General features: G+C 31.5%; 4 protein-coding genes across 5 annotated transcripts; 3 read left to right on the forward strand and 1 right to left on the reverse strand.

The window, feature by feature from the left end:
- Positions 1-1089: 1089 nt before the first annotated feature.
- LOC108732802 lies at positions 1090-3545 on the forward strand. Its single transcript, XM_025976630.1, has 4 exons — positions 1090-1171; positions 2768-3027; positions 3084-3153; positions 3254-3545. The coding sequence occupies exons 2-4, from the start codon at positions 2786-2788 to the stop codon at positions 3407-3409; spliced, it is 468 nt and encodes a 155-aa protein (XP_025832415.1). The 5' UTR covers positions 1090-1171; positions 2768-2785; the 3' UTR covers positions 3410-3545.
- Positions 3546-4369: 824 nt separating this feature from the next.
- On the forward strand, positions 4370-15025 carry LOC112905044 (abnormal spindle-like microcephaly-associated protein homolog). Of its 2 annotated transcripts, none has more exons than XM_025976638.1 (6): positions 4370-4539; positions 4596-4784; positions 4870-5070; positions 6919-13428; positions 13489-13681; positions 14395-15025. In XM_025976638.1, the coding sequence occupies exons 1-6, from the start codon at positions 4528-4530 to the stop codon at positions 14943-14945; spliced, it is 7656 nt and encodes a 2551-aa protein (XP_025832423.1). In that variant the 5' UTR covers positions 4370-4527; the 3' UTR covers positions 14946-15025. The 2 variants fall into 2 exon arrangements, with proteins under 2 accessions (XP_025832423.1, XP_025832422.1); XM_025976637.1 differs by lacking the exons at positions 4370-4539; positions 4596-4784; positions 4870-5070 and adding exons at positions 5467-5636; positions 5693-5881; positions 5967-6167.
- A 767-nt stretch (positions 15026-15792) lies between these two features.
- LOC112905045 (crossover junction endonuclease EME1-like) lies at positions 15793-16668 on the reverse strand. Its single transcript, XM_025976640.1, has 3 exons — positions 16501-16668; positions 16103-16298; positions 15793-16053 (listed from the first exon to the last, which is right to left on the reverse strand). The coding sequence occupies exons 1-3, from the start codon at positions 16572-16574 to the stop codon at positions 15889-15891; spliced, it is 435 nt and encodes a 144-aa protein (XP_025832425.1). The 5' UTR covers positions 16575-16668; the 3' UTR covers positions 15793-15888.
- Positions 16669-16985: 317 nt separating this feature from the next.
- On the forward strand, positions 16986-24068 carry LOC112905042 (abnormal spindle-like microcephaly-associated protein homolog). Its single transcript, XM_025976622.1, has 3 exons — positions 16986-23489; positions 23550-23742; positions 24046-24068. The coding sequence occupies exons 1-3, from the start codon at positions 17010-17012 to the stop codon at positions 24066-24068; spliced, it is 6696 nt and encodes a 2231-aa protein (XP_025832407.1). The 5' UTR covers positions 16986-17009.
- Positions 24069-24229: the final 161 nt, after the last annotated feature.

Consider the following 24229-nt stretch of genomic DNA (forward strand, 5'->3'; position numbering starts at 1 on the left):
GCAGAAACAGGAGTTAGGAGGGGTAGAGGTAGACCTAGATTAGATTACTCTTCGCAAATAGTTAAGGATGTGGGCTGTTCTAGTTTTAGGGAAATGCGAAGTTTAGCTCAGGATAGGAAAGAGTGGAGGTACGTGTCCAACCAGTCTTAGGACTGATGACCTTATGATGATAATGAACGCTTTACATAAATATATTTCCCAAGTCATCATTTCACTTTTATACCAAATATTCCAGTTGTTACGATTTCTAGTACATTTTTAAAAATGTTAGTAATTTTTAAATACGTACTTATCAATCGCATGCTGAATTTGCGTTTTACTCATTATTTGATTAATTAATTGTAACGTTTCAATTAAAGTAAAAGTAAGTTTTGTGTGTAAGTATTTATGTAACATATTTTAAATACTTATAATTATTTATATAACAATAAAATTTCTCTAAGAGATACTCATATTTAAATACAACTGAATTAACTGAGTAGTTATCTGGCAACACTTAATATCTATGAACAATGTCATATCTATGGTTGATATCTTATCTATGGTTGACATTCAAAAAAACGTTAACAATTCCAGTCTTTAAATTTAAATTCCTAACCATAAAAAACGTCTGTTATTAATTAATGCTTTTATATAATGTAAAGCAGTGTGTTTGTGTTAATTGAGCGACTTGTGTATATTTTATTCGCAACATTTTTTATGTGTTCATAAAAATTATTAATTTTCATTTAAACTATTAATCAAAATGTCCTTTCAGGTAAACAGTAATAATGTAAAATTGTTTTCTATTTTATTAGTTTAAATCTGTTGCAGTTTAATATTTCACCTCCAACTAAGCTGAAACCTGTTACGGAGCCCACTAAAGTTGAAACAGATGAAACACCAGTTTTATGCCTAGCTCCATTCACATCAAATCCAAAAATCTCTTTTGATAATATTAAAATTGGAACTACTGAATCACGATTGTTGATTCTCAGAAACCCATCAAACACTGATGTTTCAAGTAATATTTGCTCTACTATCTGAATTGTTTTTGTTATTTCTTTATTAATATCTTAATAATTATTTTCACATTTGCTGTTAGAACATTGGACAAACGGTGTCGCAGAATCCTTACACTCAGAGCCCCAGTTGGAAAGAGAACATAGGTCTAAAATTTCTACAATCTTTGGTAGGTGATAATCACGTAAAAGCTATTGTCCGACTAAATAACTTTTATTTCATTTTTTTATAATTATGTGTTACCTACTTGTTACCCATTATTAATTAATTTAGAAACATACGAAGGATGTGCTAAAAGTAATGTAAGCCGATAGAATGTTTTCATGCTTTCTTTTTTGTAGCAATTAGCAGGAGGTTTCTTTCAAGAATTTTTTCGAATTTTTGACAGAAAACATTCTTTCTCAAAAAAGAACTAATCATCATTAGAACGTCATCAGCTCCATTTTCACTATCCCATGCTAATATCCTCATTTTCCGAATACTAGAACATCTTACATTTCCAACTGTTTACGTATTAAATGATCTCATCTAGGTCTTCTTCAGCTCCTATTTACTCCTAATTCTGCTTCTAATATGTCTCCAACCAACTCTTCATGCCTCAGAAGGTGTCCTATCACCTTACCTCTACTTTTTCCTGCTTACTTCCACAGTGCTCTCTGGTCTTCGTTTCCCAACATCTCTTCGTTTCTAACGTTTTCTATCCGTTAACATGTATCAACTTGGTTAAAGAAACTAAGATCAATGGATTTCTTTTCCTGCTGCTTTTTTAGCATGTGCTAAGGATGAATCAAACCGTCGCAGCCTTGAGTTCCTTAATAATGACAATCTAAAATAGCAAGCATATAATCCCACACATCGGGATTTCCTCCCGGGTGTAAACGAATTCTCGGGAAGTGGTGCCGTGCGTTTTCGTCCCTGAAATGAGGAAAAACCATTATACTTTTAGTAGGGATACGTCAAAAACGTAATGAATATCTCAGACCGCATGTTAAATTTCGTCCCTTGGCGCGTATACAATTTTTTACCACTCTTTTTAAGCAATTATGTAATTTAGCAATCATGAATCGCAAATTCTCTTGATTTGGACAAAGTAATATACATAAATTCTTCAATTATTAGATAAAGCCTCATATGGTTACACCGAGTTAATGTTATATTTAAGGAGGACCAGTACTTCTAATTCATGGATCTTGGCTCACCCATAGCTATGTCCCTACTAAGACTACAAATATCATTTGCGATCAAAATTTATTTCGATATGGAATTTTTGATCTTTTTACTGGAGTAAAAAAACAAACAACCAAAACAGTAATCATCTCCAATGTGTCTTGCCGCATACTTTAAACCTAATTGCAGAACTGCTTAGCAGTAATTTTTAGCATCAGACATTTTGGCCTCAAAATTGTCTCATATTGAAATTTCAAGATACGTATCCTAATCACAAAACCAAATAAACCAAAATGGCAACAGCAAACTCCGATTTTCTTGGCCTTTAACGATGATTAGCAAAAACTGAACTAAGATAAAAATCATGAGCCTTTGTCTTAATAAGGATCNGCACTTACTACATAATACTTATTAAAAAAGGAAAAGACAGAAAAATAATAAGTTTGCAGGATTTGTATTTCTTTGAGAAAAGATTTGGAAAAATAGGACGGGACATCTAATCAAAAATGGCGAACTTAATTACGTAGTATACTTAACAAAAAAAAAAGTAAACTTAGACGACTTAGCTACAGAAAATGGTTTTATTTATTTTCGAAAGGGCTGGACAGACAACAAGATGTTAAAAAACATAGCACAGGAAAATACCGATTTGGATTACTATAGTAGTCGAAAAATTGATCCAGATAATCCGAAACATGTAGCTATAAGAGAGTATGCTAAAAATTTATACGATCACCGCCCTTGTAGCGATATACCCTCCGATGGAGTAGAACTGGTGAGGGTTTTAGCCAGAGATAGAAACATGCCACGAAAATATTCCCTAAGCTCTACCGATGTCACCAAAGTAATGGAAAACAGGTAGTAAACCCTAAGAATATCTCAACACAACCCCAAAAACTAAAACTAATTTTTAGAGTCGAATGTGACAATGAATATTTCCACAATTTGCAGTCCCAAGTTGATGAAAGAAGAGAAAAAATTAAGGTACCTATGACATTTTGTTTCATGTTTTTAATGATCTAAGTTTTGCAAGAAAAATTTCGACTCGATCGTGATATACAATTCTGTTTCAATTTTGTTACAGTCGAGTATTTTGGAGGACTTTGAAAAGTCAAAGCAACACTTCAATACTTGGGATAGCTTTTGGGGAAGGCCTGGCCATGGAGCTCCATTAGAAACCAGAAAAAAAATACGATTAGATACTTTGCTATTTCCACACAAAAGATCCAGTAACTTTTAGTAATAAATTTAAATATACAACAATATGTTAATTTTATTAACGGACGACACTGTTTTGTTTTGTTTATGTCCATCACGTTTTTTATGTTTAAAGTATAGTTGTATAATTTGATAGCAATTGAAATGTTTAAAAAAAAATTAGATTATGTCATATCAGCAAATAAGGCTCCACATTTACATATTGAATTTACCTCAATCTAAGAAGGCGATTTGAGCATATTCATTTGTTTTTTCATCTAATACATAATTACAACTAAAAAGCAATTTATTTTTGTTTCTTATTAGTCTGTAGTTAACCACCAGGACATAGCCCATTATGTTAATTTTCAGTTATTAACGCTTTACATGAAGGTCTAGTCAGAGACATATTAGAGGCAGAAACAGGAGTTAGGAGGGGTAGAGGTAGACCTAGATTAGATTACTCTTCGCAAATAGTTAAGGATGTGGGCTGTTCTAGTTTTAGGGAAATGCGAAGTTTAGCTCAGGATAGGAAAGAGTGGAGGTACGTGTCCAACCAGTCTTAGGACTGATGACCTTATGATGATAATGAACGCTTTACATAAATATATTTCCCAAGTCATCATTTCACTTTTATACCAAATATTCCAGTTGTTACGATTTCTAGTACATTTTTAAAAATGTTAGTAATTTTTAAATACGTACTTATCAATCGCATGCTGAATTTGCGTTTTACTCATTATTTGATTAATTAATTGTAACGTTTCAATTAAAGTAAAAGTAAGTTTTGTGTGTAAGTATTTATGTAACATATTTTAAATACTTATAATTATTTATATAACAATAAAATTTCTCTAAGAGATACTCATATTTAAATACAACTGAATTAACTGAGTAGTTATCTGGCAACACTTAATATCTATGAACAATGTCATATCTATGGTTGATATCTTATCTATGGTTGACATTCAAAAAAACGTTAACAATTCCAGTCTTTAAATTTAAATTCCTAACCATAAAAAACGTCTGTTATTAATTAATGCTTTTATATAATGTAAAGCAGTGTGTTTGTGTTAATTGAGCGACTTGTGTATATTTTATTCGCAACATTTTTTATGTGTTCATAAAAATTATTAATTTTCATTTAAACTATTAATCAAAATGTCCTTTCAGGTAAACAGTAATAATGTAAAATTGTTTTCTATTTTATTAGTTTAAATCTGTTGCAGTTTAATATTTCACCTCCAACTAAGCTGAAACCTGTTACGGAGCCCACTAAAGTTGAAACAGATGAAACACCAGTTTTATGCCTAGCTCCATTCACATCAAATCCAAAAATCTCTTTTGATAATATTAAAATTGGAACTACTGAATCACGATTGTTGATTCTCAGAAACCCATCAAGTCACAAGATTGAAGTACGTACCTACATTATTAATTTATTGACTATTATTTCAAAAATAATGTTTAGCATGTGTTTACTTCAAACAATAATAATTTTAGATCTCAGTAATTAAGCAACCTCCACCTGACAGAAACTTTAAAATCCTTTTTGACAAAGGTATCATACCTTCAAAAAGTGAAATTGCAGTTGAACTAGTTTGGTGTCCACTATGTGAAGGTGCCTGGAGAGATACTGTCATATTTGAGAGTGGTCGACTCAAAAAAGATGTTGTTATATCATACAAGAGCATACCAGAGAAAGTAAGTAGTCATTGAAAGACCACTGAATTTGGAATTAAATTCATATATTTTCTATAGTTATTTTTGTTGTGATCAATCAGGGCTTTAGGCTCTAATAGGTTGTAAAAACTGTATTGGGGTCATTCAAGTATTACTTAAGTAGAATTTTAGTAAATTTAACCCTCCTCTTTCCACCTTGTCAACAAAAATAAGAAAAGCTGTCTCCACCCCTTTTCTTATGTATACATTAGTATATATTTTTTTAAATCTGTTTGTTCATATTTGGTCAAATCAGAATCTACTAAATTTTGCAGAAAAATCAGAAAAGGTAAATAAATAAATATTGCTNATCTATGGTTGATATCTTATCTATGGTTGACATTCAAAAAAACGTTAACAATTCCAGTCTTTAAATTTAAATTCCTAACCATAAAAAACGTCTGTTATTAATTAATGCTTTTATATAATGTAAAGCAGTGTGTTTGTGTTAATTGAGCGACTTGTGTATATTTTATTCGCAACATTTTTTATGTGTTCATAAAAATTATTAATTTTCATTTAAACTATTAATCAAAATGTCCTTTCAGGTAAACAGTAATAATGTAAAATTGTTTTCTATTTTATTAGTTTAAATCTGTTGCAGTTTAATATTTCACCTCCAACTAAGCTGAAACCTGTTACGGAGCCCACTAAAGTTGAAACAGATGAAACACCAGTTTTATGCCTAGCTCCATTCACATCAAATCCAAAAATCTCTTTTGATAATATTAAAATTGGAACTACTGAATCACGATTGTTGATTCTCAGAAACCCATCAAGTCACAAGATTGAAGTACGTACCTACATTATTAATTTATTGACTATTATTTCAAAAATAATGTTTAGCATGTGTTTACTTCAAACAATAATAATTTTAGATCTCAGTAATTAAGCAACCTCCACCTGACAGAAACTTTAAAATCCTTTTTGACAAAGGTATCATACCTTCAAAAAGTGAAATTGCAGTTGAACTAGTTTGGTGTCCACTATGTGAAGGTGCCTGGAGAGATACTGTCATATTTGAGAGTGGTCGACTCAAAAAAGATGTTGTTATATCATACAAGAGCATACCAGAGAAAGTAAGTAGTCATTGAAAGACCACTGAATTTGGAATTAAATTCATATATTTTCTATAGTTATTTTTGTTGTGATCAATCAGGGCTTTAGGCTCTAATAGGTTGTAAAAACTGTATTGGGGTCATTCAAGTATTACTTAAGTAGAATTTTAGTAAATTTAACCCTCCTCTTTCCACCTTGTCAACAAAAATAAGAAAAGCTGTCTCCACCCCTTTTCTTATGTATACATTAGTATATATTTTTTTAAATCTGTTTGTTCATATTTGGTCAAATCAGAATCTACTAAATTTTGCAGAAAAATCAGAAAAGGTAAATAAATAAATATTGCTGACATAATCACCATCCAAACCTTCCCATCCCTAATGTCATCAAAAATAAGTAACGGTTAGTTCCCTCCCCCCCTTTGGAGCTTATGTAATACTTAAATATGGCCCCTTCTAGCTGCATTAAAAGATTAAGATTAAGGTATGAAATCAATTATTATTTGATAAAAAATTTTTAATGATTCTCTGGATTAATTTATTCACAAGCCTCCTAATGGCAATTTTCAAATTATATAAAAATACATATGAAAATCTATAATTCCAAAATTTGATGTTACCTTTGTACCTGAAAAAAATTGCATTAATTGCTAATACAGCAGCATTTCGAGTTTAATTAAAAAGAATTCAAAACAGATACTTTCTTGGAAATAACTTTATTTTGATTTTACCGTCTGTTTTAAATTTAAACAGCATTGTAACGCATTTTCAGAAAACACAAAAAACAACAAAGAAAGTGAATATGCCGAGAGTTGTTTCAAAAAAAGTTAAAACGCCCCCAAAAAGTAACAAACCATTAAAGTTAAGTAAATTTTCTCCTCAAAGAAAGACCAAGATTTCCCCATTTTCTCAAAATCTACCAAGAAGATACAACTCCAACAAAGTTACAAATTTTAATATTAAAAATTTTGGAAACGACAAAGAAAATCAAAAACCTCTTCATAAATCGCATCCCTTAGATAACAGTAACTTCATTTCTCCCTCAAAAGTAGATTTTGAACATTCAATTGAGAGTGATATTAGATTTTCTCGAAATACTTATACTGTAAGACAAAATGACTACATGGCACAAATAAAGATCGAAAATTTTGACGACAGTCTTGAAAAGCTGAAAGAAAGTCTAGAAAACCCTTTTGAGCAAGACAAAATACATTTAAAGGATTTATCAAACATGATTCATGTCCCAGGAACTGCTTTTCAATCACCTAAAAATAGTCTCCATAATAAACTAAATTCATCGATGTTTCAATTAACTCCAGTACAAGCTCATAAAGACATAAGAGTTTCATTAGAATTGCATCCAAATATATGTTCCACGAACAGAAAATCTATCCACATAGAAGAAAAAGTTAAGACTGAAATGATTCCGAAACATGGTCTGCGACTCTCTGCCTTTAATTTTGATTTCTCTTTTACGAATGGTAAAGAAAACACCCCGTCAGGTGGTCAGGAAAACTTTAATATGGAGAATCGATTTTCCAACGATTTCTGCATGAAAAACAACATCAATACTGAAACATACATCTCAGAAAGAAACAGTGACACATACATAAAAGAAAATTTAGATAAACCAAGAATTAGCGACACGTATTTTAGAGAAATTGTGACATGTGACAAAGGTAACATTAGCACAGAAACATATACAAAAGGCAGTCCTAAAAGAAATATTTCTAGCGAAACGTACGTAAAAAGTAACTTAATAAGTAGTGAAGCTAACGTTAAAAGTACTATCAATGAGACATATCTTAAAACCAATATAAGTACAGAAACCTACGGAGATATACACAACATAAGCACAAGTACTCGTCTGGGAGAAGAGCCCTTTTCAGGGAATTTTGTCTGCGCTATTTCTCCTATGCACCAGTTAAACCTGTCAGGCGAGGGAGTAAAAGGAATCTTGGAAGCAAACTTATGGTGTAAGGAAAAGCCTGTACAACTAGATTTTATATCTGAAGAAACTCATTTGCCCACCACGAGCAGTAGTGAAAGTGAAAATGATAGCCCTAGGAAAGGTTTAAAACGAAAGTCAAATATTCATTTGTACCTAACGCCCCCTAAAAAGACTTGTGGTTCAAATGCCACCAACTGGAACAGATCTCGGTATAGACGGTCAAGTATTTTGGATAAATCAAAAACGACAGTCGTATCAGCTCAAAAAAATCAGAATTTCGACATCAATATAAAAAATCCCTTTATAATAGCCGCAACGACATCCATAGACCCTTTTCTTAATAGAACTTGTTACGACCCAGAATGGATCGATGCTCAAGAAAGAAACTTCGTCAAATGTCTAAATCTATTACTTACACCTCCTGATGAGCTCAATGCTCATGAAAATCCTCCAGATGTTGGAAAAATATGGCAAGAGTCTAAACAAAAAGATCTTTCTTTTGCCCCTTCTAAACAGCAAGTAACAAAAAACTTCTTTTTCACAGGACGTTTGAACAATCTACGTAAAACAGCATTAAGCCTATACAGATCAGATGAGATAAGAGACGTTATCCAAAAAATTGGGGCGATAGTAGACTCAAACAAGCTTTCAATTAGAAAAGATAAAAATCCTCATCTTAATGTAAGTCTACAGTCAGAAATTATGAAGCTCTTTCTAAGTTATAATCCCTTTTGGCTACAAATCGGTTTGGAAGTCGTTTTTGGAACGATAATTGAACTTCAACCAAAATCAATTATAGCGAGTTTACATCACTTTTTAAAAGAGAAATTCTTTAAAAATGCGTTTCTCCTACGCAAATACAAAACTCCACAATGTGAAAAATACACGTTAGAAATCAAAAAGATAATCCTCAAGAAATTTTTATATATCGTCTACTTTTTGGACGTCGCTAAAAACAAAAAATTAATCTTCTACGATCCTTGTCTCTTCTCCAAAAAGGCGCAAATTAAAGAGAGTAGAGAAATACTGCTGCATTTTTCTAAAGAACTTCTTTATGCTGTAGGCGATGTTACCAAGTACCTAAAACCATTTGGGTATGTCTTGACTTACAAGCAAAGTTATATTCACGAGTATGAATATGCAATTAAAGAATTAAGTTCTGACCTTCGCGACGGTGTGCGTATAACAAGAATAGTTGAGCTAATATTGTTACGAAACGATTTGACCAATGAGCTGAGGGCTCCCGCCATTTCACGTCTTCAAAAAGTACATAACGTCAGAGTAGCTTTTGAAGCTTTAAATTCTTCTGGTTTCGAAATAAAGGGAGATATTGTACCAACTGACATCGTTGACGGACACAGGGAGAAAACTCTTTCTTTACTTTGGCAAATAGTGTATAAATTTCAAGGGCCAAGATACAAAGAAGCTGCATTAACAATTCAAAATTGGTGGAGGAGCCTGAGGGTTCAAATCAGATTGAGAATTTTAATAAAACAACGTGAAACTTACGAAAAGGCTGCAAGTACAATACAAAGATGGTACAAAAGGCAAAAACTATCCCAACTTATTTTACGTCAATTGGTACCAATAGCGAAAATAGTTACTGAAGAAAAGAAAATGCTCATCGCTGCCCAGAAAATACAAAGCTATTTACGAATGAGAGTAGAAAGGAGCAAATATTTAAAATTTAAGGCTTTAATGATTTTGTTGCAAAGTCATTGCCGAAAATATTTAGTAAAGAAAAGAGTAGAAAAGCGAAAATGGGCCATAGTGAAATTGCAATCTTTATGTAAAGTTTGGGTAGCAAAAAATAAATTCCTACGACTAAAAGTAGCTACTATAACAATTCAGCAAGCCTTCAGGGGATATTGGAATATGAAACAAGCTAGAAAATATTTCCTAAATTTACGCCAGGCGTGTATAACAATTCAAAGAAGATTCAGAGCGAACAAGTCTATGAAAATCGAAAGAAATTTGTACGTAAATCTACGAAAAGCTACTGTTATTATTCAAAGAAGGTATAAAGCCACCATTGCAATGAAAAAAGAAATGTATAACTACAGACAATTAAAATCGGCTACAGTTGTAATACAATCACAATACAGGGCCTATAAAATTATGAAACATGAAAGAGCAAATTATCATCAATTACGAGAGGCAACCATTAAAATCCAAAGGAAATATAGGGCAAATAAACTTATGAAAACTGAAAGACAATATTACAGTAACCTTAAGAATGCTACAATTTTCGTTCAAAGAAAATACCGAGCAAATATTGCTATGAGAAGGCAAAAATATGAGTACAACTCCCTAAAATCTGCAGCACATACTATCCAAAGGCAGTATAGGGCCTTAAAAGCTATGAAATCAGCCAGAAATTATTACATACGATTACGTGCATCTGTTATTTTAATTCAGAGTAGGTACAAAGCGAACAAAGCTACAAAAATTCACAGGATCCACTATTTGCAATTTAAACATTCAGTTATATTTATCCAAAGAAAATTTCGAGCAAACCAAGAAATGAAGAAGCAAAGAGACCAATATCGTCGTATCAAAACTGCCACTGTTATTTTACAAAGACGATATAGAGCATTAAGAATTGCAAGAATTACGAAACAAAACTACCTACAACTGCAAAAAGCAACAATTTTAATCCAACAGAGATTTAGAGCGAACGCCGCAATGAAAATACAAAGAAAATATTATGTAAAGTTAAAAGAAACTGTGATTTATATTCAAAATAAATTTAGAGCAAACAGAACTTCAAAAATAGCAAGAGAGAATTTTCAAAACTTACGTTCAGCCGTCATTACTATTCAGAATCATTATAGAACTTTGAAACAAATGAAAATTGCAAGAAACCGTTATCTAGATTTGCAAAAAGCAACGCTTTATATACAAAGGTTATTCAGAGCCAAAAAATGTATGGAAGAGACTAGGAATGGTTTCCAAAAATTACGAAAAGCCACAATAATAATTCAAAGAAGATACAGAGCTTTGAAGCTAATGAGGAAAGATAGAAATAACTATATGGAAATATGTAAAGCTACAGTATTATTACAAACGAAATATAGGGCTATGAAAATAATGAAAATTGCAAAAAATAACTACCATAATTTACGAAACGCTACAATTACAATTCAGAGACGCTACAGGGCTTTAAAACTCATGAAAGGTATCAGAAACTATTACTTACAAGTGTATAAAGCAACAGTTTTTATACAAAGAAAGTATAGAGCCAATAAAGCTATGAAAATTGCCAAAAACGATTTTCAGAATTTAGTCCAAGCTTCGATAACAATCCAAAGAAGATATAGAGCTATGAAACGAATGAGAATAGTTAGACATAATTATTTGAGGATATATCAAGCTACTTTGCTTTTGCAGAGAAAATATAAAAGTTATGTAATAACAAAAATTGCGAGAAATAACTTCCAAACATTACGTCAAGCTGTGATTATAATTCAAAAAAGATTTAGAGCTCAAAGATTAATGAAAAGTGCAAGAAAAGAATATCTCGATTTACAAAAAGCAATACAAATAATTCAAAAACGTTACAGAGCTCAGAAAGCAATGCACAGTGCCAAAGAAACTTACCAAAATTTGAAACAAGCTACATTAACAATTCAAAGAACATACCGAATGAAAATGGTAAGAAAATATTATCTGGAATTGCGGAAAAGAACTATTTTCATACAAAGACTGTACAAGGCCAATAAAGCTATGAAAAGTGCTAAAAATGATTTCCAAAAATTGAAAAACACCACTGTAGGAATTCAAAGAAGGTACCGAGCTTTAATATTAATGAGAGATTCAAAAAATAATTACCAGAATCTAAAAAGAGCAACTATCGTAATACAAAGGCACTTCAGAGCTAAAAGAGCTAAAGAAATTGCAAGAAATGATTTCTTAAACTTACGTCATTCCGCAATTGTAATACAGAAGAGATATCGGGCTATAAAATTAATGAAAACCGAGCGAAACAATTATCAACAATTAAAACAGGCTACAATAACTATACAAAATAGATTTAGGGCAAACAGAACCATGAAAATTGTTAAAAGGGATTACCAAAACCTACGTGAAGCCACAATTAATGTCCAACGAAGATATAGAGCTTTGAAATTAATGAAGAATAACAGATGTGATTATTTAAATCTAAGAAGGGCTGCAATATTTGTTCAAAGGAAATATAGAGCAAATATGATGATGAAAATTGCTAAAATCGAGTATCAACGTTTACGTAATGCTTCAATTACAATTCAGAGGAAATATAAAGCTTTAAAATCAATGAAGAACGCTAGAGATGATTATTTGCAATTGCAAAAGGCGGCACTATTTGTACAAAGGAAATATAGGGCTACCATGGCCATGAAAATGACGAAAACATATTTCCAGATGATTCGAAAATATACGATCGTTATTCAAAGAAGGTATCGAGCATTAAGATTAATGAAATCTGTCAGGAAAGACTACTTAAACATATATAAAGCCACTTTAGTGATTCAACAAAAGTATAAAGCCAATAAAGCTATGAAAATTGAAAGAGCTTACTATATCAAGTTAAAAACTTTAACAGTAGTACTTCAAAGAAGATATAGGGCTAAATTAAAATCAAGAATTGCTAATGCTTTGTATTCTAAACTAAAAACCGCATCAATTATAATTCAAAGGGCGTTTAGAAGGTATTTACTAATGAAAAAAACTCGACAACAGTTCTTGCAAAAGCATAATGCTGCAATAGTGATACAGAGAAAATTCAGGGCCAATGAATTAATGAAACAACAACGAATTTATTATATAAGCCTTCGAGAAAAAGTTATTGTTCTTCAAGTAAAGTACAGAGCAAAAAGGGCAATGTTAAGGGAAATTCATAAGTATAACAATCTTCGAAATGCCACTGTGACCATACAAAGGTGGTATAGATCAATTAATTTAATGAGAACGCAAAGGCGCGAATACATTTTACTAAAAAAATACACAATTCTAATTCAAAGGAGATATAGGGCTTCAGTAGCAATGAGAAATGAAAGGCAAAGATATTTAACGCTTAAAAAGGCCGTTATTATAATACAAAACAGGTTTAGAGCAAAACGGCATATGATTAACGATAGATCGCGATATTTGAATCTGAAAAAAATTGTGGTAAAAGTCCAAAGGACTTTACGAGAAAAGAAAATAGAAAGAGAAAAAATGGAGGCCATCGTGAACCTACAGAGATGTATTAAAGGATATTTGTTCCGCAAAAAGTTCAAAAAAGAATTTACAAGCAGGAGACAAGAACGGGAAAAACAAATAAAAGAACATAATGCAGCAATAAAAATTCAGGTAAACAATTGAAATTTACTTTTTTTTATGTATTGTTAAAAAATATGTTTTGAATAACAGGCCAATTGGAGAGGTTACTTCGAAAGAAAAGGGAGTTCTTCAGAAATAAATAATATTTACAGTAGACTTGAAAATGCAACTAATAACGCACATCCAGAAAAGACACTTGGTCATAGAAGGGAACAATGCTTGCATCTTCTTATTCAGGATAATCCGTCAATGGGTCAGATTATACGTGCTCTCACTGATCTTGGTAAGTCTTTTAAAAGTAATTTTTACATCTACGTACAAGTCTGCCTTAACTTCAAATAACTAATGTAAGTAAAAATTGTTATCTTAAGTAAAAAGTGGATAACTCATTACTTGTTAAAAATCATTATTAAATTAATAATTGCAAGTACGAATCTTATAAATATCTCTGAATCTACTGTAAAACTAGAAAATAGCTTTTTCGTGTACAGGGTGATTATGTTCAATAGTAAAGTTGAAATTTAATTCTGTTATCTTCGTTAAAAAATCTATTGTGCGAAACAAGGTACCAATTTTTTTGTTTTAGATTATAAATTCTTCTACATCTAAAAAAAACGTATTTAAGAATCTGAATGGTATTTTCGTTCACTTACGATTAGTATAAAATAAGTATATCGTTAATGATGGGAAAACCAGAAAAAAAAATTGGTAAAATGTTTGACCACCCTAATGATTGTGTTTCACTGTTGGAGTAATATTACAATAAATTCATATACGGAACAATAAAAAAAAATTAATAAAAATTAAAGTCACCGTTGTGGGAGTCATTTTCACACTTTTATCGACCCTAGTCTTGTCAATTAAGTGTTGCATATCAATACAGAATAATTTCCAATTTATTAATTAACATATTTAACGGTTAGCCTATACTATTAAAAAGTAGAAAGCTACTTCATTATATAATTATTTAACTAATAATCTACTTTTTGTTGCTAGATTTCATCACCAGAAGGTGTCGTGATACATGCATGAAACTCAGCAAAATATTACCCGAAAATTTATTCAAGATGATAATATCTGCAATTCGATCTTTACCGGATATGAAAGCGAGCGTTTTAGCCACTAGTATTTTAATTAATTTCTGTAAATATCCCCCAACCAAAGAAGCCTCTTGGGTGCCCGAATATATCGAGCGAACGTTCCAAGTAATGTTGCACTGGTGTGATAAAGATGAACCTCTTTTTCCTTATCTTTGCACATTGATCTGGCTTTACGCCCACAACGAAGACTATCGTAAGTACATCGTTCAGATTCCTAATATAGTAAATATTCTCACCAAAATGAAAGGACTTTGCCAAAGAAAACAAAAAATGTGGGAAAGGTCATCCCTGAAAGGAATTTCGTTGTTTTCGGTGTACAAAAATTTACCTATACCCCTAACGACCCCCGATTGGGGGCTAGATTACGTAGATCATCCCCGAATTTTTAACAACTCAGTACACGCTTTAGATTGTTTAATAAAACAATTACGACTGAAAATTAAGTAAGCAATTACAGTCTAAAAAGTTTTATAAGTACAACGTATACTTCACCTTTTTTTTTAGTAAATGTTTATAGTAGTCGTAAGTTTTCTATTAATGACATTTTTATTGTAAAAGAATTATATAAAAATAAATATTTTCAATTTTTGAATCTAAATTAATCAAGAGTGTTTCTACGTCCTTCTGGCCTTTCTTGTAGTTATCAATCATAATTTTTTGTTTTTCATTTATACTTCGAACGGCAAATCATATAAACAGACTCTAGTTGCATACATACCTTTTTGGCTTATAATCAAAAATGTACACAAAATACCATGTACTTCCTAATCTCCAAGATGTGCAGATATAATGCAATTTATTTTGTAATTTCTTTTACGTTACATTTGTTTAGTTCAAAAATTAAATATGGTATAATTAGGAATTATTCAAAATTTCATGAACATTCATGCTTTTACAATGGGCATTTATTTATCTGTAAAATGGGTTGCATAACTTGACATCCAAAAATTTGTTTTAAGTTGTATGCTTAATGCTAATAAAACGCGTCTCGTACGAATACGTATATTTTCACAGAATTTTTGCATAAAAAGATTCTGTGGTATCAAATGATAGGTACGTGTTTATACGTGTAGAAAATTCAAAAACATCGTGACACCGGTCACATGACTTACTTTTGAAGTAGAATTTGAAGGAACATAAAAATTCATTAAAAACAGTACTATTTAAAACTAAATTTTTCTTTAAAGGGGCACGTAAAATCGTGAGTATGATAATGTACTATTTTATTGTAACGATTTTGTGATTCAACAACTTTATTAGTTAAAGGGTCAAATTGAAGAAACAATTACAAGACTATTTTGAAAACGTAACATGTTTATTGGTATAAAAATTTTTGGAAAATCGTCAAGTCGAAAAGTGAAAACACATGCACTTGAAATTCAAGTAAAAATTACAATACCATATCACCGTCCATACTGGTAAAAAACTTGTATATTCGTTTACTAAGTTCAAGTCCAATTTTTCTATCGTTCGCCAATGGTCCTGCGGCACGTCTTACAGGAATTGTCTGGAGAAGTTTTTCTCCTTCATCTGAAGTCTCGCACATTTCATATGCCTAAAATTAACTTATGGTACTATAAATCTACAAAAATAATAATAATTACCTCCATTAAACATGCTGGTGTTGGATATTTCGACATAACAGCTTCTGCAGTTTCTAAACTAGCCATTGGAAACATAGTCAGCTGCTGAGACCACAGTCGCTGTAGCCCATTACCACTTTTATCCACATTAACACAGTTTCTGTTCTCTCCTGATAAATACATTCTAAATTGCTCGTCTTTTGCTTGCTTTTCCAATCTAATAGATAACAAAAACGTTTAGAACTCATATTCTTTTCAAGAAACGCTTCATTTTAGTGGTAAAGTTTTATTTACAGTTTTTTCATTCTATATTTTACACCCCTCACCTAATTTTGAGTACATGTCTTTAAATATTTCGCTTATAAGATTGAAAATTATTAAATTTTGATAGTTTTAAAAATGATCCTGTATAAACTTACTTGTAAGGTTTTTGTGCAATGGATTTTGTAAGTTGCAATACCATTTGAGCAAGATCCAGTGTAGTGTCTACCATTCTGTGATTACAGGAACAATAAATTTGAGCCTCTGTAAGAGCATCCTCCAAGTATGTTTCTGTCACAGTAGGAGCATCTTCAAAAATCTTGCCTTCCTTGCCTATTTTTGCCTTTTTACCTTTTCCTTCTACTGCTGATCGGAAATCTTTTCGTTTTTTACTTTTTTGATACCTATTATAAATGAATTTAAAAATATGCTCTTTGACCTTANAAATACATATGAAAATCTATAATTCCAAAATTTGATGTTACCTTTGTACCTGAAAAAAATTGCATTAATTGGTAATACAGCAGCATTTCGAGTTTAATTAAAAAGAATTCAAAACAGATACTTTCTTGGAAATAACTTTATTTTGATTTTACCGTCTGTTTTAAATTTAAACAGCATTGTAACGCATTTTCAGAAAACACAAAAAACAACAAAGAAAGTGAATATGCCGAGAGTTGTTTCAAAAAAAGTTAAAACGCCCCCAAAAAGTAACAAACCATTAAAGTTAAGTAAATTTTCTCCTCAAAGAAAGACCAAGATTTCCCCATTTTCTCAAAATCTACCAAGAAGATACAACTCCAACACAGTTACAAATTTTAATATTAAAAATTTTGGAAACGACAAAGAAAATCAAAAACCTCTTCATAAATCGCATCCCTTAGATAACAGTAACTTCATTTCTCCCTCAAAAGTAGATTTTGAACATTCAATTGAGAGTGATATTAGATTTTCTCGAAATACTTATACTGTAAGACAAAATGACTACATGGCACAAATAAAGATCGAAAATTTTGACGACAGTCTTGAAAAGCTGAAAGAAAGTCTAGAAAACCCTTTTGAGCAAGACAAAATACATTTAAAGGATTTATCAAACATGATTCATGTCCCAGGAACTGCTTTTCAATCACCTAAAAATAGTCTCCATAATAAACTAAATTCATCGATGTTTCAATTAACTCCAGTACAAGCTCATAAAGACATAAGAGTTTCATTAGAATTGCATCCAAATATATGTTCCACGAACAGAAAATCTATCCACATAGAAGAAAAAGTTAAGACTGAAATGATTCCGAAACATGGTCTGCGACTCTCTGCCTTTAATTTTGATTTCTCTTTTACGAATGGTAAAGAAAACACCCCGTCAGGTGGTCAGGAAAACTTTAATATGGAGAATCGATTTTCCAACGATTTCTGCATGAAAAACAACATCAATACTGAAACATACATCTCAGAAAGAAACAGTGACACATACATAAAAGAAAATTTAGATAAACCAAGAATTAGCGACACGTATTTTAGAGAAATTGTGACATGTGACAAAGATAACATTAGCACAGAAACATATACAAAAGGCAGTCCTAAAAGAAATATTTCTAGCGAAACGTACGTAAAAAATAACTTAATAAGTAGTGAAACTAACGTTAAAAGTACTATCAATGAGACATATCTTAAAACCAATATAAGTACAGAAACCTACGGAGATATACACAACATAAGCACAAGTACTCGTCTAGGAGAAGAGCCCTTTTCAGGGAATTTTGTCTGCGCTATTTCTCCTATGCACCAGTTAAACTTATCAGGCGAGGGAGTAAAAGGAATCTTGGAAGCAAACTTATGGTGTAAGGAAAAGCCTGTGCAACTAGATTTTATATCTGAAGAAACTCATTTGCCCACCACGAGCAGTAGTGAAAGTGAAAATGATAGCCCTAGGAAAGGTTTAAAACGAAAGTCAAATATTCATTTGTACCTAACGCCCCCTAAAAAGACTTGTGGTTCAAATGCCACCAACTGGAACAGATCTCGGTATAGACGGTCAAGTATTTTGGATAAATCAAAAACGACAGTCGTATCAGCTCAAAAAAATCAGAATTTCGACATCAATATAAAAAATCCCTTTATAATAGCCGCAACGACATCCATAGACCCTTTTCTTAATAGAACTTGTTACGACCCAGAATGGATCGATGCTCAAGAAAGAAACTTCGTCAAATGTCTAAATCTATTACTTACACCTCCTGATGAGCTCAATGCTCATGAAAATCCTCCAGATGTTGGAAAAATATGGCAAGAGTCTAAACAAAAAGATCTTTCTTTTGCCCCTTCTAAACAGCAAGTAACAAAAAACTTCTTTTTCACAGGACGTTTGAACAATCTACGTAAAACAGCATTAAGCCTATACAGATCAGATGAGATAAGAGACGTTATCCAAAAAATTGGGGCGATAGTAGACTCAAACAAGCTTTCAATTAGAAAAGATAAAAATCCTCATCTTAATGTAAATTTACAGTCAGAAATTATGAAGCTCTTTCTAAGTTATAATCCCTTTTGGCTACAAATCGGTTTGGAAGTCGTTTTTGGAACGATAATTGAACTTCAACCAAAATCAATTATAGCGAGTTTACATCACTTTTTAAAAGAGAAATTCTTTAAAAATGCGTTTCTCTTACGCAAATACAAAACTCCACAATGTGAAAAATACACGTTAGAAATCAAAAAGATAATCCTCAAGAAATTTTTATATATCGTCTACTTTTTGGACGTCGCTAAAAACAAAAAATTAATCTTCTACGATCCTTGTCTCTTCTCCAAAAAGGCGCAAATAAAAGAGAGTAGAGAAATACTGCTGCATTTTTCTAAAGAACTTCTTTATGCTGTAGGCGATGTTACCAAGTACCTAAAACCATTTGGGTATGTCTTGACTTACAAGCAAAGTTATATTCACGAGTATGAATATGCAATTAAAGAATTGAGTTCTGACCTTCGCGACGGTGTGCGTATAACAAGAATAGTTGAGCTAATATTGTTACGAAATGATTTGACCAATGAGCTGAGGGCTCCCGCCATTTCACGTCTTCAAAAAGTACATAACGTCAGAGTAGCTTTTGAAGCTTTAAATTCTTCTGGTTTCGAAATAAAGGGAGATATTGTACCAACTGACATCGTTGACGGACACAGGGAGAAAACTCTTTCTTTACTTTGGCAAATAGTGTATAAATTTCAAGGGCCAAGATACAAAGAAGCTGCATTAACAATTCAAAATTGGTGGAGGAGCCTGAGGGTTCAAATCAGATTGAGAATTTTAATAAAACAACGTGAAACTTACGAAAAGGCTGCAAGTACAATACAAAGATGGTACAAAAGGCAAAAACTATCCCAACTTATTTTACGTCAATTGGTACCAATAGCGAAAATAGTTACTGAAGAAAAGAAAATGCTCATCGCTGCCCAGAAAATACAAAGCTATTTACGAATGAGAGTAGAAAGGAGCAAATATTTAAAATTTAAGGCTTTAATGATTTTGTTGCAAAGTCATTGCCGAAAATATTTAGTAAAGAAAAGAGTAGAAAAGCGAAAATGGGCCATAGTGAAATTGCAATCTTTATGTAAAGTTTGGGTAGCAAAAAATAAATTCCTACGACTAAAAGTAGCTACTATAACAATTCAGCAAGCCTTCAGGGGATATTGGAATATGAAACAAGCTAGAAAATATTTCCTAAATTTACGCCAGGCGTGTATAACAATTCAAAGAAGATTCAGAGCGAACAAGTCTATGAAAATCGAAAGAAATTTGTACGTAAATCTACGAAAAGCTACTGTTATTATTCAAAGAAGGTATAAAGCCACCATTGCAATGAAAAAAGAAATGTATAACTACAGACAATTAAAATCGGCTACAGTTGTAATACAATCACAATACAGGGCCTATAAAATTATGAAACATGAAAGAGCAAATTATCATCAATTACGAGAGGCAACCATTAAAATCCAAAGGAAATATAGGGCAAATAAACTTATGAAAACTGAAAGACAATATTACAGTAACCTTAAGAATGCTACAATTTTCGTTCAAAGAAAATACCGAGCAAATATTGCTATGAGAAGGCAAAAATATGAGTACAACTCCCTAAAATCTGCAGCACATACTATCCAAAGGCAGTATAGGGCCTTAAAAGCTATGAAATCAGCCAGAAATTATTACATACGATTACGTGCATCTGTTATTTTAATTCAGAGTAGGTACAAAGCGAACAAAGCTACAAAAATTCACAGGATCCACTATTTGCAATTTAAACATTCAGTTATATTTATCCAAAGAAAATTTCGAGCAAACCAAGAAATGAAGAAGCAAAGAGACCAATATCGTCGTATCAAAACTGCCACTGTTATTTTACAAAGACGATATAGAGCATTAAGAATTGCAAGAATTACGAAACAAAACTACCTACAACTGCAAAAAGCAACAATTTTAATCCAACAGAGATTTAGAGCGAACGCCGCAATGAAAATACAAAGAAAATATTATGTAAAGTTAAAAGAAACTGTGATTTATATTCAAAATAAATTTAGAGCAAACAGAACTTCAAAAATAGCAAGAGAGAATTTTCAAAACTTACGTTCAGCCGTCATTACTATTCAGAATCATTATAGAACTTTGAAACAAATGAAAATTGCAAGAAACCGTTATCTAGATTTGCAAAAAGCAACGCTTTATATACAAAGGTTATTCAGAGCCAAAAAATGTATGGAAGAGACTAGGAATGGTTTCCAAAAATTACGAAAAGCCACAATAATAATTCAAAGAAGATACAGAGCTTTGAAGCTAATGAGGAAAGATAGAAATAACTATATGGAAATATGTAAAGCTACAGTATTATTACAAACGAAATATAGGGCTATGAAAATAATGAAAATTGCAAAAAATAACTACCATAATTTACGAAACGCTACAATTACAATTCAGAGACGCTACAGGGCTTTAAAACTCATGAAAGGTATCAGAGACTATTACTTACAAGTGTATAAAGCAACAGTTTTTATACAAAGAAAGTATAGAGCCAATAAAGCTATGAAAATTGCCAAAAACGATTTTCAGAATTTAGTCCAAGCTTCGATAACAATCCAAAGAAGATATAGAGCTATGAAACGAATGAGAATAGTTAGACATAATTATTTGAGGATATATCAAGCTACTTTGCTTTTGCAGAGAAAATATAAAAGTTATGTAATAACAAAAATTGCGAGAAATAACTTCCAAACATTACGTCAAGCTGTGATTATAATTCAAAAAAGATTTAGAGCTCAAAGATTAATGAAAAGTGCAAGAAAAGAATATCTCGATTTACAAAAAGCAACACAAATAATTCAAAAACGTTACAGAGCTCAGAAAGCAATGCACAGTGCCAAAGAAACTTACCAAAATTTGAAACAAGCTACATTAACAATTCAAAGAACATACCGAATGAAAATGGTAAGAAAATATTATCTGGAATTGCGGAAAAGAACTATTTTCATACAAAGACTGTACAAGGCCAATAAAGCTATGAAAAGTGCTAAAAATGATTTCCAAAAATTGAAAAACACCACTGTAGGAATTCAAAGAAGGTACCGAGCTTTAATATTAATGAGAGATTCAAAAAATAATTACCAGAATCTAAAAAGAGCAACTATCGTAATACAAAGGCACTTCAGAGCTAAAAGAGCTAAAGAAATTGCAAGAAATGATTTCTTAAACTTACGTCATTCCGCAATTGTAATACAGAAGAGATATCGGGCTATAAAATTAATGAAAACCGAGCGAAACAATTATCAACAATTAAAACAGGCTACAATAACTATACAAAATAGATTTAGGGCAAACAGAACCATGAAAATTGTTAAAAGGGATTACCAAAACCTACGTGAAGCCACAATTAATGTCCAACGAAGATATAGAGCTTTGAAATTAATGAAGAATAACAGATGTGATTATTTAAATCTAAGAAGGGCTGCAATATTTGTTCAAAGGAAATATAGAGCAAATATGATGATGAAAATTGCTAAAATCGAGTATCAACGTTTACGTAATGCTTCAATTACAATTCAGAGGAAATATAAAGCTTTAAAATCAATGAAGAACGCTAGAGATGATTATTTGCAATTGCAAAAGGCGGCACTATTTGTACAAAGGAAATATAGGGCTACCATGGCCATGAAAATGACGAAAACATATTTCCAGATGATTCGAAAATATACGATCGTTATTCAAAGAAGGTATCGAGCATTAAGATTAATGAAATCTGTCAGGAAAGACTACTTAAACATATATAAAGCCACTTTAGTGATTCAACAAAAGTATAAAGCCAATAAAGCTATGAAAATTGAAAGAGCTTACTATATCAAGTTAAAAACTTTAACAGTAGTACTTCAAAGAAGATATAGGGCTAAATTAAAATCAAGAATTGCTAATGCTTTGTATTCTAAACTAAAAACCGCATCAATTATAATTCAAAGGGCGTTTAGAAGGTATTTACTAATGAAAAAAACTCGACAACAGTTCTTGCAAAAGCATAATGCTGCAATAGTGATACAGAGAAAATTCAGGGCCAATGAATTAATGAAACAACAACGAATTTATTATATAAGCCTTCGAGAAAAAGTTATTGTTCTTCAAGTAAAGTACAGAGCAAAAAGGGCAATGTTAAGGGAAATTCATAAGTATAACAATCTTCGAAATGCCACTGTGACCATACAAAGGTGGTATAGATCAATTAATTTAATGAGAACGCAAAGGCGCGAATACATTTTACTAAAAAAATACACAATTCTAATTCAAAGGAGATATAGGGCTTCAGTAGCAATGAGAAATGAAAGGCAAAGATATTTAACGCTTAAAAAGGCCGTTATTATAATACAAAACAGGTTTAGAGCAAAACGGCATATGATTAACGATAGATCGCGATATTTGAATCTGAAAAAAATTGTGGTAAAAGTCCAAAGGACTTTACGAGAAAAGAAAATAGAAAGAGAAAAAATGGAGGCCATCGTGAACCTACAGAGATGTATTAAAGGATATTTGTTCCGCAAAAAGTTCAAAAAAGAATTTACAAGCAGGAGACAAGAACGGGAAAAACAAATAAAAGAACATAATGCAGCAATAAAAATTCAGGTAAACAATTGAAATTTACTTTTTTTTATGTATTGTTAAAAAATATGTTTTGAATAACAGGCCAATTGGAGAGGTTACTTCGAAAGAAAAGGGAGTTCTTCAGAAATAAATAATATTTACAGTAGACTTGAAAATGCAACTAATAACGCACATCCAGAAAAGACACTTGGTCATAGAAGGGAACAATGCTTGCATCTTCTTATTCAGGATAATCCGTCAATGGGTCAGATTATACGTGCTCTCACTGATCTTGGTAAGTCTTTTAAAAGTAATTTTTACATCTACGTACAAGTCTGCCTTAACTTCAAATAACTAATGTAAGTAAAAATTGTTATCTTAAGTAAAAAGTGGATAACTCATTACTTGTTAAAAATCATTATTAAATTAATAATTGCAAGTACGAATCTTATAAATATCTCTGAATCTACTGTAAAACTAGAAAATAGCTTTTTCGTGTACAGGGTGATTATGTTCAATAGTAAAGTTGAAATTTAATTCTGTTATCTTCGTTAAAAAATCTATTGTGCGAAACAAGGTACCAATTTTTTTGTTTTAGATTATAAATTCTTCTACATCTAAAAAAAACGTATTTAAGAATCTGAATGGTATTTTCGTTCACTTACGATTAGTATAAAATAAGTATATCGTTAATGATGGGAAAACCAGAAAAAAAAATTGGTAAAATGTTTGACCACCCTAATGATTGTGTTTCACTGTTGGAGTAATATTACAATAAATTC

This window comes from Agrilus planipennis, unplaced genomic scaffold (genome assembly GCF_000699045.2).
Source record: "Agrilus planipennis isolate EAB-ADULT unplaced genomic scaffold, Apla_2.0 scaffold68, whole genome shotgun sequence".
NCBI lineage: Eukaryota > Metazoa > Arthropoda > Insecta > Coleoptera > Buprestidae > Agrilus > Agrilus planipennis.